The sequence below is a fragment of the Aquarana catesbeiana genome, linkage group LG03, assembly GCF_042186555.1.
Source record: "Aquarana catesbeiana isolate 2022-GZ linkage group LG03, ASM4218655v1, whole genome shotgun sequence".
Classification (NCBI taxonomy): Eukaryota; Metazoa; Chordata; class Amphibia; order Anura; family Ranidae; genus Aquarana; species Aquarana catesbeiana.
In genome coordinates, this window is record NC_133326.1 from 683,678,062 (window position 1) to 683,695,335 (window position 17,274).

General features: G+C 44.3%; 1 protein-coding gene across 1 annotated transcript in view; it reads left to right on the plus strand.

Annotated features, from left to right (window-relative positions):
• DNAH2 (dynein axonemal heavy chain 2) overlaps window positions 1–17,274 on the plus strand; it is a 391,751-nt gene that overhangs the window by 293,750 nt on the left and 80,727 nt on the right. Inside the window, exons 53-59 of the mRNA XM_073623723.1 lie at window positions 2,071–2,201; window positions 3,109–3,258; window positions 4,455–4,622; window positions 6,959–7,119; window positions 10,999–11,138; window positions 12,008–12,140; window positions 12,265–12,404. Of these exons, the coding sequence (XP_073479824.1) occupies window positions 2,071–2,201; window positions 3,109–3,258; window positions 4,455–4,622; window positions 6,959–7,119; window positions 10,999–11,138; window positions 12,008–12,140; window positions 12,265–12,404 (1,023 nt within the window). The remainder of the gene's footprint in view (window positions 1–2,070; window positions 2,202–3,108; window positions 3,259–4,454; window positions 4,623–6,958; window positions 7,120–10,998; window positions 11,139–12,007; window positions 12,141–12,264; window positions 12,405–17,274) is intronic.

Sequence of the window (17,274 nt, forward strand, 5' to 3'; positions counted from 1 at the left end):
AGGAGGAGGTAGTAGGATGAAATGCATGCTGCATGGGGTAATACTGTGTGAGGTGATCATTCACACATTTACAGATCTCTACAACGGAAACACTTTATATTTGGTGCTGACCATACACGTTACAATGCGATTGTACAAGCTGCTTAACATCTACCAGCATATATGTAGTGCTAGAGCGTTCTTGATTGCATATACACTATATTACCAAAAGTATTGGGACGGCTGCCTTTACGCACATGAACTTTAATGACATCCCAGTCTTAGTCCGTAGGGTTCAATATTGAGTTGGCCCACCCTTTGCAGCTATAACAGCTTCAACTCTTCTGGGAAGGCTGTCCCCAAGGTTTAGGAGTGTGTCTATGGGAATTTTTGACTCTTCTTCCAGAAGAGCATTTGTGAGGTCAGGCACTGATGTTGGACGAGAAGGTCTGACTCGCAGTCTCCGCTGTAATCATCCCATGACATTTGTTCTGCGGCAGAGGATGCCTGAAATCTGACTTGTATATTAGTGCAGACTTCTGGGAAAATCAGTGAGCCAATCACACAAGCAGAAAATAAAATTTCTGTATACAGAACGCCTCCAGGTTGCCATATTGCACTAAATTGTACAGAAAATTACAGAGCTGCAGATTGAAAAGGAAAGGTAATTTTTAATAACATTCAATTACAATATGGCTTGCATAGCAACTGTATATACTATATATATATATATATATATATATATATATATATATATATATATTATTTTTTCCCATTAAAGAGGAGTTACCATTTATTGCCCACCCTCTTTGTTGCCGTACATATACAATATGTTACGTGGGCAATAAAAGGTTAAACAAAATGGCTTATAGCCATAAAATGCCCCCAACTTGTTTACAAAAAGAAGAATTTAGGCTGCAATAATCCCCTTCAATTTGCAGCTGTGCCCTGCAGTACTGCTTTACCACCACAAGATGTCCTCAGTCTTCCAGGTTGAATAATGCCCAATATCATCCATCCAGAAGACTGAGGACATACTAGGAATGCAGGATGTCACTGACCTGCCCAATGAGTGGGTGTCACCACGACACCCTTCATCTATATATAAACGATATGGCAAAAATATTGGAACGCCTGCCTTTACACACACATGAACTTTAATGACGTCTTAGTCCATAGGGTTCGATATTGAGTTGGCCCACTTTTTTCAGCTATAACAGCTTCAACTCTTCTGGGAAGGGTGTCCACAATGTTTAGGAGTGTGTCTATTGGAATGTTTGACCATTCTTCCAGAAGTGCATTTGTGAAGTCAGTCACTGATGTTGGACGAGAAGGCCTGGCTCGTAGTCTCCGCTCTAATTCATCCCAAATGTGTTTTATCGGGTTGAGGTCAGGACTCTTTGCAGGCCCGTCAAGTTCCTCCACCCCAGACTCACTTATCCATGTCTTTATGGGCCTTGTTTTGTGCACTGGTCCAAATCATTTGGTGGAGGGGGGATTATGGTGTGGGGTTGTTTTTCTGGGGTTGGGCTTGGCCCCTTAGTTCCAGTGAAGGGAACTCATAAGGCGTCAGCATACCAAGACATTTTGGACAATTTCATGCTCCCAAATTTGTGGGAACAGTTTGGGGATGGTCCCTTCCTGTTCCAACATGACTGCACACAGCAAGGTCCATAAAGATATGGATGAGTGAGTTTGGGGTGGAGGAACTTGACTGGCCTGCACAGAGTCCTGACCTCAACCCGATAGAACACCTTTGGGATGAATTAGAGCAAAGACTCTAAACCAGGCCTTCTCATCCAACGTCAGTGCCTGACTTCACAAATGCGATTCTGGAAGAATGGTCAAACATTCCCATAGACACACTCCTAAACCTTGTGGACAGCCTTTCCAGAAGAGTTGAAGCTGTTATAGCTGCAAAAAGTGGGCCAACTCATTATTGAACCCTACGGACTAAGACTAGCTTTGCCATGGTGTATATATTGATTCAAAGAGTGGCGCTGATGTTAGGGAGAATGCCCAGAGCTAGAGAAGAGAAAGAACGCCCAATGTTCCATGTGACCGACCCAAACATTTGCCTGTTTCTTGCAGAGTATTTTCTGACCGTCTGGTGGATTCCTCCGACACAGAAGCCTTTATTGGGATCCTGAGCGAAAAACTAGGCTCTCTCTTCGACCTCACCTACCACAACCTGTGTCCCAGCAAACAACCTCCGGTGTTCGGTAGGTAACGTCAGACCCGACCAGTAGCCAATCGGTGCACTTCACTTTGTAGAAAAAGATAGAGTAGTACAAGCAACTCTATGTAGTAATGTACTCTCATTACCAATCAGCATCAGATATGCCTTGAACCTTCTTGTTGGTAATCAGAAAAAAACTCCAGAACACCCTTATATTTAAAATGTATCTAAACCCAAGAGCAAAAATCTCATATATTGCAGTCCTTAAATGTGGTGGCTGCATTCGTTTTCTTTTTTTTTTTTTTTTTTTTTTGTCTTTTTTTTTTTTATAGGGAGTTGGTACATTTTTGGACAGATAAGCGTTCCCACTTCCTCAGTTCTCACCTAGGCGAGACTGACGTCACTCATCCTGCCCCGCTCGCAGTCTCCAAAGACGCTTCACGTGTCCCAGGAAGCTACAGAACCAGTCTCACTATGCTGCCTGATCTCACACATGTGCAGCGAGGAGCTGGCCTGTGATTCAACAGGAAGTCACAGCTGGCTCCAAAATCCAAGATGGCGGCACCAGGAGCCGCCACGGTGAGAAGAACTTGCTGCATAAGTACATGACACCAAAACAGAGCAAATGGAAGATCATGGTTGGGGTTGCCATATGGTTTAATGCCCCATGCAACATTTTTAAATTTTGGTAATTCACCTACATCTGGGTACTTCATTGAATGAAGAGGACCTCTTCAGTGCCCGGACAAGGTTCTTTTGAACCCAAGACGAAAAGGCCAACCCCACTCCTCCCCCCAGTGAACTTCTTCACCAGCATAGCTTTCAAGTTCTACCCTTTGCGCGCCCAACCATTCCGCTAAAGCCCAGAGAAGCTGCCTTTTCTGCTTACCCCTTCACCCAGCCCTGGACCTCTTGCTTATACTTGCATTCACTCCTTTTCCTTTCTACAGGTGATTTTATGGGGGAGCCCCCCGTGTACGAGGACATCACCGACTTTGGCACTTTGAAAAAGTTCATGATGACCCAGCAGGAGGAACTGACTCAGCAGCCTGGGACTGCGGCTAAGAAACTCGTTCTGTTCACTGACGCCATCCAACACGGTGCGTTTTGAATACCTATTTGCACAAATAATTATGGGTGGAGCCCTCTGTTATGTGTGGATTAATGAATCAACGCGTTTCGCAGTGTTATTGCTTTTTCAGGATCCACTCCTGTATTTTACCAAATGATATGGCAATAACACTGCAAAACGCGTTGATCCATTATGTCAGCTTGGAATAATTAACTTGTGTTTGTTACGGTCAAAACAATATGGTAATTATTGTGTTTTGGTGTATGATTTTAATGTCTTTTAATGATGTAATAACGTTTTCGAAATTTCGAAAAATCGTAATTTGGAAATTCGAAATATGTATATTCTAAAATAAGAAAGGAAAATCCGAAAGGACGAAATCCAAAAATTCTAAATAATAACTAACTAACTAATAATAAGTAACTATTAAATTATGGGTATTGGAATTTCCTTTCAAATTTGGCTGTTAGTGAACATAACGAATACGAATTTATCCGAAGTTACGAATTATCCGAAATAAAGAATGCCACATCTAAACAAATGGAATAGAACAAAATAATAATAAATAATAATAATACGGTTTTATTATTATTGTTATTTATTATTATTAATTCTTTTCCGTTCCATTAGCTTAGATACGGTATTCGTTATTACGGATAATTCCTAACTTCGGATAAATCCATATTCGTTACGTTCACTAACAGCCAAATTTGAAAGGAAATTCCAATACTTATAATTTCATAGTTAGTAATAGTTAAGTTATTATTAGTTAGTTATTATTTTGGATTTTCACATTTTCAGGGTTTTTGAATTTTCGTTCTTATTTTTGGATTTTTGTTCTTTTGATTTTTTGGATTTTCATTCTTATTTTTGGATTTCCGAATGTTCAGCTTTTCGAATTTCCGAATTCCCAATTTTAGAATTTAGAATTTCCGAATTTTCGCATTCTGAATTTTCGAATTTTCAGAATATTCGGAAAAATTTGGTAATTAAAAAAATCGCAAATTCGGATATTTGCGAATAAACAAATTTTGTCTAAATTCGTTAAAAAAAAAAAAATTCAGAACATGTCAATCTACAACCGATGTTACTATTACTCCTTGAACGTGTTTATTTTAATGGTGTCCAAGCAGAGAATAAATCTTTTTTTTTTTTTTGCGTCAAAGAATAAACCCTTTTTTTTTTTTTTTTTTTTTTTTTGCGTCTTTGCTTTTTTTTTTGCAGTGACCAGAATTGTGCGTGTGATTGGCCAGCCGCGGGGGAACATGTTACTGGTCGGTATTGGCGGTAGTGGGCGGCAGAGTCTTGCTCGTCTGGCGTCCTATATCTGTGAATACAAAGTCTTCCAGCTGGAGGTGACGCGTGGATACCGCCGGCAAGAGTTCCGCGAAGGTGAGGGGGCAAATGACTGATCCACATAGAGGGAATGTAAAGAGAACCTGTCCTCTTCTCTGTACTTCGCTAATGAGGTGCAAGAACATTGCTGCCAGGCTGGTTGCATTTCCTGGAGGAGGTTGGCAATAAAAGGCTTCAGATTTTTCTGATCACGGGGTCTCCTGTAAAGTGTATCTAAACACAAGAAAATAAATGTAATATAATACATCTTTGCAGTCCTTAGATATGGCTGCATTAGTTTTCCTTATTTAATGCTTTTTTTGTTTGTTTTCACCCGGTTATCCTGCCAGAAAAAACTTCCTTCCTAGGGTAACAACACTTATTTACCGTATCCATGGAGGAGCAAACGTTGTCACCCTTCCACAGGACCAAAGAACACCCTCTCCACTTCTCCATAGAATAGAGGGGGAGGTGTTTTGTATTCCTTAGGGATAGCTTGGAAACAATGGGGTTGATTTGCTAAGGCTAGGTTTCCACTAGTGCGACTTGGGACTGCAAAGTCGCATGACAAGTCGTACCCCATGATTTCCAATGAGAACTGTTCATATCTGTGTGACTTCAAAGTCATCCCTGCACTACTTTGGTCCCACTTTGATGCGACTTGAGGTCCATAGACCTCAAGAATACACAGGCATTGTTTCAAGTCGCATCAAAATTGCAAAACAAATCGCCGCAAAATTGCGCGACTTTCAGGTTGCAATAGTGGAAACCAAGGCTTAAACTGGAGAATGCTAAATCTGGTGCAGCTGTGCATGGTAGCCAATCGGCTTCCAGTTTTTTTGTTTTTTTTTGTCAAAGCTTAATTGCACAAGCTGAAGTTAGAAGCTACCATGCACAGCTGCACCAGATTTTGCACTCTTCAGTTTTAGTAAATCAACCCTAATGCAACTGATAACAATGTAGCAGAAGTATAGAGCGTGGGAAGTTATAAGCGCACTGGATTTCTGGCAGGATCAACCGGTATTTTATTGCACTTATCGAACAACAGACATAATAAAAATATTCAATGGTATACTTAAAAGAGCAAAAGGGAAAAAAACTGCACAGCAAAATCAGAAAACCTTATATCAAAAGTATCTGAACCACTAGAGATAATTAATAATATATAGAACTTTATGAATGCAAGAAAAATACTCTGCGGGATATATATACAAAAACATACATGCAAGAAATAAAAATATATAATAACCAAGAAATAACCCCATCCACCAATATATAAGCCTAATAAACCAGGACTCAGGATTGGCTCCATTCACACTTGCTTTGGTCTCTGAAGAGCGATCTGTGTTCGGATAGCTCTTTAGAGCGCATTTGACGGGCCTACCCCTTAAACCCCACACTAGTGCACCACAACCGTGTTCATTGCACATGGTGGGGGGCGGGGAGCTTTTCACTTGAATGGGCCATGCTCAGCGTTCATAGCGACAAGGGGTATCATTTCTGCTGCAACGCATCACAACCGTGCAGTACCGGGACATAGTCATCTAGTGCCCAGGGCGAAGATACCAAACGGTAAAAAATGTGAGCACTAATCTTCACATTTACCCCCTAAGCATAAATTACCTTTGCAAGCCAAAATCCCCCCCCCCCCAAAAAATTCCCCCTCTTCCAATACAAATCCCCCCCCCCCCCCCCCAGCTCAAATCCTCTCCCTCCTCCCAACTTTTACCTCCTAGCACAATTTCTCTACCCCTTAAATTTTCCCCTCCGACCATAATTCCCCTCCCCCCTCCAAAAATCCTGTCTCCCAGCATAAATCCCTACCCCCCCCCCCAATCCCCTCTCCTAGCACTTATCCTACCCCCCAAATTTCCCCTCCTAGCACAAATCCCTTTTATCATCCCTACTAATCCCTACTAGCACAACTGCTCCCCCCCCCCAAATCCCGCCTCCTAACAGGAATTCTACTCTCTTTGTACAAATCCCTCCCCCTCAAATCACCCATTCTAGCACAACACCACAAAATACCCACTGCACCCAGGGCAGCCGCCCCTTCTGCCCACCCCTTTATCTCGGCCCTGCAACCGAGGGACGTGTACACTTGCCTCTGCAGATAAAGGGGGAGTGGTTGGGGGGTGGTAAAAATGCCCTACAGGGGTATCCTCCTAAGAGGCCTGTGCTGGATAGAAGTGTGTGTACTCTGTACCTGCTGCTTCGTCAGGGGTCAAAGAAGGGCATAAATAAGAGAAGTTGATAGTTAGGGTCTACATGGACGTTGAACTAACATTTTGGGACAAGCCTTCTTTTATCGTTTGGAGTTTCGATAGACAATGATTCATTCCCTTCTTTTTTTTATCTCTCTCTATGTGCTCCTTTCTCTCTCTCACTCTTAGACATTAAAAAACTGTATCAGCTGGCTGGTGTAGATGGGCGCCCCTCTGTCTTCCTTCTAACGGATATCCAAATCACAGAGGAGGCTTTTCTGGAGGACGTCAACAACATCCTGAGCTCTGGAGAGGTCCCCAACCTGTACAAGGCGGATGAGTTTGAGGAGGTACCTTTGTGTGTGGTGCAGGCCTCTTCCTGTTGTGTACATGTACAGTATCTCACAAAAGTGAGTACACCCCTCACATTTTTGTAAATATTTTATAATATCTTTTCATGTGACAACACTGAAGAAATGACACTTTGCTACAATATAAAGTAGTGAGTGTACAGCTTGTATAACAGTGTAAATTTGCTGTCCCCTCAAAATAACGCAACACACAGCCATTAATATCTAAACTGCTGGCAACAAAAGTGAGTACATTCCTAAGTGAAAATGTCCAAATTGGGCCCAATTAGCCATTTTCATGAGACTCGTTAGTGTTACATGGTCTCAGGTGTGAATGGGGAGCAGGTGTGTTAAATTTGGTGTTATCGCTCTCACTCTCTCATAATGGTCACTGGAAGTTCAACATGGCACCTCATGGCAAAGAACTCTCTGAGAATCTGAAAAAAAGAATTGTTGCTCTACATAAAGATGGCCTAGGCTATAAGGAGATTGCCAAGACCCTGAAACTGAGCTGCAGTACGGTGGCCAAGATAATGCAGTGGTTTAACAGGACAGGTTCCACTCAGAATAGGCCTCTACATGGTCGACCAAAGGGGTTGAGTGCATGTGCTCAGAGTCATATCCAGAGGTTGTCTTTGGGAAATAGACCTATGAGTGCTGCCAGCATTGCTGCACAGGTTGAAGGGGTGGGTGGGGGGTCAGCCTGTCAGTGCTCAGACCATACGCCGCACACTGCATCAAATTCTAAAGATGATGCACAAGAAAGCCTGCAGTTTGCTGAAGACCAGCAGACTAAGGACATGGATTACTGGAACCATGTCCTGTGGTCTGATGAGACCAAGATAAATTTATTTGGTTCAGATGGTGTCAAGCGTGTGTGGCGGCAACCAGGTGAGGAGTACAAAGACAAGTGTGTTTTGCCTACAGTCAAGCATTGTGGTGGGAGTGTCCTGGTCTGGGGCTGCATAAGTGCTGCCACTACAGTTCTGAAGCAGAGCATGATCCCCTCCCTTCGGAGACTGGGCCGCCGGGCAGTATTCCAACATAACGACCCCAAACACACCTCCAAGACGACCAATGCCTTGCTAAAGAAGCTGAGGGTAAAGGTGATGGACTGGCCAAGCATGTCTCCAGACCTAAACCCTATTGAGCATCTGTGGGGCCTCCTCAAACGGAAGGTGGAGGAGCGCAAGGTCTCTAACATCCACCAGCTCTGTGATGTCGTCATGGAGGAGTGGAGGAGGACTCCAGTGGCAACCTGTGAAGCTCTGGTAAACTCCATGCCCAAGAGGGTTAAGACATTGCTGGAAAATAATGGTGGCCACACAAAATAGTGACACTTTGGGCCCAATTTGGACATTTTCACTTAGGGGTGTACTCACTTTTGTTGCCAGCGGTTTAGACATTAATGGCTGTGTGTTGAGTTATTTTGAGGGGACAGCAAATTTACACTGTTATACAAGCTGTACACTCACTACTTTACATTGTAGCAAAGTGTCATTTCTTCAGTGTTGTCACATGAAAAGATAATAAAATATTTACTAAAATGTGAGGGGTGTACTCACTTTTGTGAGATACTGTATGAGAGGTGTCAGCTCTTCAATTATTAAAACGGACCTTCAGTCACCCTGATTGTAGCTCTGTCCCCCTCCACCAGCGCTGCCATTTTGGATAGTCCGAGGCACGCACAGATGTACCGCAAGGCTCTGCCCAACCTTCAGGACCTGGCAGAGCTCAGCAGTGCTTCAGGAAAAGGGGTCCCAGACCTCCTTCACCTCTCCATCGTCTTGCATTTGTGCGAAGAAATCTGCACGTGCAAAAATCTGCTGGGATTTGGGACATTCAGCACATCTGTGCATGTTTGCGCAATGTCATCCTCGCAAAAAAGGAAGAAGTGCAGCACCAAAAAATAAGATCATGGATTTTATCTTATTATTATTGTTGTAGAGGGAGGGGGTGGGAGCCAGGTACACCCACATTGTGTATTGGGTTGAAGGCCTGCTTTCCGTTAATAATGTGTAATATTGTTAGTGTCCGTCTTATTTATTAAGCTGAATCACTTCCTTGAAGCTAATTCCGGGATGACAAGATGCCCCAAACACAAGAAGAGGTCTTGAAAGGAATCCAGATATGTATAAAGCAGTAATGCAAACACATTTTGGGTGTCCACATACTCCTTATCAGAGCTTAAAGTGGTTGAAAACCCTTATATATACCCAGTGAAGTGACTGGCCTCAGGGTTATACACAGATATAAAACAAATCTTCCTGTGCCTTGTACTTGTTTATCTGCAGTCTTCTCTTCTCTACAGATGCTCAAAGTGCTGAATTTATAAAACTTGACTGAGCTGTCAGAAAAAAGGGTACGGAGAGCTGAAGTTACACTCTGCAGAGCTCAGCGAGGAAAGCTCTGAGAGCTGATTGGAGGGAAGGGACACCCCCTTCATGCAGGAACAGATCTGATGCTGTCAATCAGCTGGAGATCCCTCCTATGTCACCATTTTTCTCTGGGTATCAGGAAAACTTGTCAGTGATTCATGCTGATTGCAGGGGAAGGAAGCAACAGACAGAAATGACACTTAGTGCTCTGAATTGAGACAATTAACTGAATTGGATTGGAATATTTCCAATTGGTGAAAGGTCTGGACTGCAGGCAGCCAGTTCAGCACCCGGACTCTTCTACTAGGAAGCTATGCTTTTGTCATAGATGCGGTTTAGCATTGTCCTGAAATATGCAAGACCCTCCCTGAAAAAGACATCATCTGAATAGGAGCATATGTCGCTCTAACACCTGGATATATCTTTCAGCACTGATGGTGCCTTTCCAGATGTGAAAGCTGCCCATTCCATACTCACGAATGCCCCCACCTCACCCCCCATACCACCAGAGATGCAGGCTTTTGAACTGAGCACTGATAACAAGCCAGAAGGTCCCTCTTCTCTTTAGTGCAGAGGATGCAGCACCCACGGTTACCTAAAAGAATGTCAGATTTCAATTTGTCTGATCACAGAATAGTTTCCCACTTTGCAACAGACCATTTTAAATGAGCTTTGGCCCAGAGAAGACAGCGGTGTTTCTAAATCATTTTCAGATATGGCTTCTTCTTTCCATGATAGAGCTTTACTTTTTTGGATGGCACAGAGAACTGTGTTCACAGACAGTGATGTTTGGAAATGTTCTTGAGCCCATGCAATGATGTCCATCACACAATCATGCCTGGTTTTAATGCAGTGCCACCTGAGGGCCCAAAGATCACCATCATCCAATATTGTGTTTCGGCCTTGTCCCTTCTCAGATTCTCAGAATCTTTTCATGACATTACTGTGTCTACTGTAGATGATGATATATTTAAAGCCTTTGCAATTTTACGTTGAGGAACATTATTCTGAAATTGTTCGACAATTTTTAGACAAAGCCTTTCAGATTGGGGAGCCTCTGCCCATCTTTTACTTCTGAGACACTCTGACTCTCTAAGATGTTCTTCCAGCTCTTCCTTGTTGGTACCACTTACTTTGCCAGCTTTTTGGTGCCCTGTCTCAACTTCTTTGAGACTTGTTGCTGCCATCAGTTTCCAAATGACCTTATTTTTTCCTTAAAATGGTACATTTTCTCTGTTTAAACATTTGATATATTTTCAATTGTGAATAAAATATGGGTTTGTGGGACCTGAAAATCTTTGCATTCTGTTTTTATGTAGATTTTACACAGCATCCCAATGTTTTTGGAATCAGGATTGTATTTTCTTTTTTTTTTATACTTCCCTTTTCAGATGTCTTCAGTCTGGCCATCTAATGTCATAGGATCCTCTTCACCTCTTATCTGATGTTTACCTCCTCAGTGCTATACACTAACTAATCTTTCTTTTCTATTGCCCTGTAGATCCGGAGCCTTCTACAAGAGAAGGCTAAAGAGGAGGGTGTCCCAGATAATCCTGAGAGCCTCTTTAACTTCCTGATTGAGAGAGTGCGGAACAATCTTCACATCGTTCTGTGTATGAGCCCCGTGGGAGATCCTTTCAGGTGAGGAAAGTTTACCTAGGGCAGAGACTATAATGGATTACATCCAATCCTCTTCATATGTGATCAAACATAGACCGGTGGTGTTTGGAGTCCATCTGCTCTCATACAAGTGTTAACTGTTGTGTCATATATACCTTCTCCTATATGTGACTGGGGACATATAAACTATATAACCAAAAGTACCGGGACGCCTGCATTTACACGCACATGATCTTTAATGGCATCCCAGTCTTAGTCCGTAGGGTTCAATATTGAGTTGGTCCACCCTTTGCAGCTATAACAGCTTTAACTCTTCTGGGAAGGCTGTCCACAAGGTTTAGGAATGTGTCTATGGGAGTGTTTGACCATTCTTCCAGAAGTGCATTTGTGGAGTCAGGCACTGATGTTGGACGAGAAGGCCTGGCTCACAGTCTCTGCTCTAATTCATCCCAAACGTGTTCTATCGAGTCAAGTTCAGTCAAGTTCCTTCACCCCAAAATTGCTCATCCATGTCTTTATAGTCCTTGCTTTGTGCACTGGTCCAAATCATTTGGTGGATGGGGGGATTATGGTGTGGGTTTGTTTTTCAGGGGTTGGGTTAGGCCCCTTAGTTCCAGTGAAGGGAACAGTTAAGGTGTCAGCATACCAAGACATTTTGGACAATGTCATGCTCCCAACTTTATGGGAACAGTTTGGGGATGGCCCCTTCCTGTTCCAGCATGACTGCGCACCAGTGCACAAAGCAAGGTACATAAAGATGATGGATGAGCGAGTGACATATCACAGTTTTAGCAAATAATACAAATCTGGAGTATCTTCAGATCTTTAGCATGTATGTCTTGACGCATCTCAATGTGAAGACGGTATTTTTGTGTCCTCTTCTGTTGCAGGAACCGCATCCGCCAGTATCCAGCACTGGTCAACTGCACCACCATAGACTGGTTCTCTGAGTGGCCACAGGAAGCTCTGCTGGAGGTAGCCGAAAGATACCTGGAAGGAGTGGAGCTAGGAAACATGGAGGGGGTGAGTTTGACTTTCAGTCTGAGAATGGCTCTAATGGGTGAAGCTGTTGGTGAGTAATTCTCTTCTCTCATGTGTATTCACCCCTTGTCTAAAATTCCAATTTTCCCTCCTATATACCCCCAAGGTCAGTGGGAAGGTGGCCAGGATCTTTGTCACCATGCATCGCTCGGTAGCGGAGTACTCCCACAAGATGAAACTGGAACTGAGGAGACATAACTACATCACCCCCACCAGTTACCTGGGGGTCGTGTCCCGGTACAAGAGGTAAGTCCATCCTTTCACCTCGCTCATCTCTGGACTTGTAGGAAACTTTTTCTCTTGTCTTAGTAAAACCATAAAGAAAATTTGCCCATGGGACTTTTATGAGTAGTGCCAAATAAAGTAGGTAACGATATGTTAAACAAAATGCGAAATTTATTTCATATTACAATTAAAATCAAACAAATTCCACATTGAATATGTCATGATAAAAACCTATTACAATATACATATATTTCTGGTAGTGATGCATATACAGAATTTTGCAGGAGCACCTAAATTAGTGTATTCTTAAAGCTGTATTCTCTATGCGTTTCGTGGAGTACCACCCACTTCCTCAGAGCCAAGATTTGATTTATGTATATCTGTGGGAAGAGCATGTCATAAGCAAAGAAATATGAAAAATATAATATGCTTAATATTATATATTATATACTTAATTTATAAGGCCACCCAAAATGGGGAGGTGGTAAATCCCCTGATGTGCAAAAAACTTACACAGCAGTTGGAACACAAACATATAGATGCACAGTAAGTGCCATCAAAAGGGTAAGTATATCAGGGGTCCCAGCAATGTGGAGAGACCTCCACAAGGTAGGTTCTCTTTTCTTAGATTTTTTATTTAGGTCACTTGCAGCATTTCTCAAAATAAAGAGTGTTTTTCACTGCACACTGTGAGCTTCTCACAATGTGCATTAGAAGCTGCAGCAAAAGCAGATAGAGACTGCCTCAGTTCTTGGCTGTCTGACTATCCCTGGCCCTCCTTTTTCATAAATTGGATTTCAGTTGTTTCGATCATGAGGCTCAACATTGCTTAGAGTCTATATACAAATACAGGTTACCTAGGAACACCCACTTCTCCAGGCTGACACTTACCCAACAAAGCATTTTGATTTCTTTCTCGAACATCACGGGACACAGAGCCTCAGTAATTACTGATGGGTTATATAGGTATCGCTAGGTGATTGGACACTCGTCACACCCTAAACAGGAAGTTCAACCCCCTATATAATCCCTCCCCTTGCAAGGATACCTCCGTTTTTACGCCAGTGTCTTAGGTGATGGACGTGTAAAGATGTCCTGTGCTGAGCTCCAAAGGGAATATCCTATATCCTATACTGGGGCAAGCCAGGCGAACCGGATCCATTTCAAAGTGTCCTTTCTAGGCCAAATTGGATGGTACCCGGGCCTCGTGCCTGAAGAAACGAGGTTTTACCTGTAACGCTTCCTCTTTTTAGAGAGCTGGACCCCGCATATCAGAAAATGGTTTTATATCCTTATTTCTGGCCGGGTGCTTTACAGGCCCAGAACTGTGGATCCCCCTATCCGTAGGGGGCCCCAGTCTCTGAAGGTTTTTTCAAACGGAGCCCACCGTGAAAGGTGAAGATTGGGTCTGTATAACAACCCTGCGGCTGGATAAGGTAAGGGAGATTCCACAGGATTTTTTAATTCTAGTAGGATTTCTCCTTTAAAGTAAATGCATGCTATGCCTATTGTCACCACCAGGGGGGCTGCCAAGAGCACATACCTTCTCATGCTGATGTCTGTCTCAGTGTTTCACGCTGCACAAGCTCCTCCAGCCGGCTCCAGGTAGGATAAGATGGGGGGCTCTCCTCAGGGATATTCCCCCCCAGACTAGGGGGAGGCCGCAGGTGGTCTGTGAGGCGGTTATACACCGCATTATCACCGCCGCCGCCATTGCCACGTGCAGGCCCCATCACTACCGGCCTCTCTCCTTCCTCCCCCACCCCCAGCCTTCCCTCCATGCTTGTCCCGGAGGGTCGGCTCGGGCAGGAAGCGCACGTTTTTTCTTTCTCGAACATCACAGGACACAGAGCCACAGTAATAACCAATGGGTTATATAGGTATCACTAGGTATTGGTCACTGGTCACACCCTAAACAGGAAGTTCAACCCCCTATATAATCCCTCCCCTTACAGGGATACCTCTGTTTTTACGCCAGTGTCTTAGGTGTTGGACGTGTAAAGATGTCCTGTGCTGAAGCTCCAAAGGGAATATCCTGATATCCTATACTGGGGCAAGCCAGGCGAACCGGATCCATTCAAAGTGTCTTTTCATGGCCGAATTGGATGATACCCGGGCCTCGTGTCCAAAGAAACGAGGTTTTACCTGTAACGCTTCTCTTTTTAGAGAGCTGGACCCGCATATCAGAAAAGGGTCTTTAACACCTTATTTCTGGCTGGGTGCTTTACAGGGCCAGAACTGCGGACCCCCCTATTCATAGGGGGCCCCAGTCTCTGACGGTTTTTTCAAACGGAGCCCACCGTGAGAGGTGAAGATTGGGTCTGTATATACAGAATCCTGCGGCTGGATAAGGTAAGAGGAGATTCCACAGATTTTTTAATTCTAGTAGGTTTTCTCCTTTAAGGTAAATGCATGCTATGCCTATTGTGACCACCGGGGGCTGCCAAGAGCACATACCTTCTCATGCTGATGTCTGTCTCAGTGTTCGATGCTGCACAAGCTCCTCCTGCCAGCTCCAGGTAGGATGGGATGGGGGGTTTTCTCCTCTGGGATATTCCCCCCAGGCTAGGGGGAGGCAGCAGGTGGGCTGTAAGGCACCATTGCACATGCAGGCCCATCACTACTGGCTTCTCTCCTTCCTCTCCCTCCCCCAGCCTTCCTCCATGTTGGTTCCGGAAGAGTCTGCTAACGCGGGAAGCGCTTGTTTTTCCGAAAAACTAAAGGGGGGGGGCGGGGTGTCAGCACAGCATCCAGTGTGCTCAGACACCCACATTGCAGGCTGCAGGCTATTAAAGGCATACTGTACAGGTGCACAAAGCCTTGGAGGGACACAGAGCTGACGGTCGCATGTAAGGTGGGACACAGGCATTCTCCTAGGTCAGCATTTACTAAGAAACACCAGACTGGGCATTTGGTAGCAAGGCTTTTGCCAGACTACCGCTTAGCAGTCAGTGTTCATTTTGTGATACCTCCACCTTGTTGCTTTGCACTATAGGTAGAAGAGGTTTACATACCCCAAGAACCAGAGACTCTAGGGGATCTCGTTCAGGTTCTGAGGACCCCCTTTCGGCAGCACCTCCCCCCCTTAGGGGCCAGGGACGGCTAGGCAGGGAGAGCCTTTGGGGTCAGGGGCTACACCTGCTTTTTGCACTTCATCCCCTGTACATTACACAGGTGGTTTTTTTTTTTCTCAGCCATTAATGGTCTAGAGGAAGGATTAATGGCCGTAGTTGCATCTTCAGTCAGTGGAAGAAAACGCACTAGGTCTTCCTCTGTTACCCGGGACCCTCAGGAGAGGAGCTCTGGGATAGGGGAGAAAAATCCCTTTCAGAGGATCGGGATGGGACGGATGATTCCTTCTCTGAGGAATCAAGTGGAGAAGGGCCCTCTTCGCTTCTCAGGTTGAGAAAGTCTTAGTACAGATCCTTGCTGGATTGGTCCGCTCCACATTTAAAGTACACGTATCTGAATCCGTTTAAAGACCCTCTATTTCTTTGGGGTCAAGACTGAAACCTCCTTAAACAACACATGCTTTTCCTGTTTATAAATTACTTGAAAAAGCTCATTTATTTTGAGTGGGATCACCCAGATAGACGTTTTTTTCCGCCTGGAAATGTTTTCAACACTTTATCCTATGGAAGAAATGTTTATAAAGATGTGGGGGATGCCGGTCGTTGATGCCGCCATTTCCTCTGTAGTCTGACTTGTCCTGTAGACAATGCTCAGAGGCTCAGGGATCCTGTGGATAAAGGATGGAATCCCTATTGAAGGAGATTTTCTCCTTAGCAGGTTTCAGTAGTTCAACCTGCAGTGGCAGCGATCAGTGTCTGTCAAAACTTAAGAGACCATGTTAAGCAGGTCATCAAAGTTTTACTCGAACAGCAGGCCCAGGGATTGGCTAACCTTCCAGCAGCCTTATGTTTTGCTGTTTATGCCATTAGAGACTCTATCATGCAAACCTCTCGTCTTTCACTTGGGTTGGTGCGTACGCGTAGAATCTTATGGTTGAAAAATGGTCAGCTGAAGCACCATGTAAGAAACTTCTGGCTGGATTTTCATTTCATGGTGCAAGGTTGTTTGAAGAAGACTTGGATAATTACATTCAAAGGTTCTCTAGTGGGAGAGCACTCTCTTACCTGTTAAGAAGAGGAGTAAGCGTTCCTCTTTCAAACGGACTCTTTTCCCCAATGCCAGGGGCATCAGCCTCTAGGCAGTCGCGACGGTCTTCTCCGTCTGGGTCATGAAACTAGAGTCAAACCCCAGAGACAGAGAAGTCCGGGGGGAAGAGGCCTGCTAGACAGGACTCTAAAGACTTTTCATGAAGGGGCACCCCCGCTCGTTCGAGTGGGGGGGAAGACTGCTACAGTTCTCAAAGCTCTGGCAGGAGGATTTCAGGACAGATGAGTAATCTCCACGGTAACCTTAGGTTACACACTGGAGTTCCAAGAGTTTCCCTCTCCTCCTTTCCTCAGATCAAGTGTCCCCAGAGATCCGGATAAGAAGCAGTCGCTTCTTCTAGCGTTAGAGCGACTTTTTGTCGCAAGAGGTGGTTTCCGCGAAGGATTCAGTTCTTCCGCATGGAATCAATTCGGACAGTAGTCTCCATCCTGCAGGGAGGAGAATTTCTGGCATCAATAGACATCAGAGATGCATATCTGCATGTGCCCATTTTTCCTGCTCATCAGAAGTTTCTGCGCTTCGAGATAGGAGGGCGCCATTTCCAGTTTGTGGCTCTGCCTTTTGGGATAGCCACTGCACCTCGAGTGTTCACAAAGATCTTGGTTCCTCCTCTGACCAGATTAAGGGCTCAGGGTATAACTGTCATAGCATACCTAGACGACCTGTTCTTGATAGACCGCTCGGTAGCCTCGTTGAACGGGAACTTGAGGAC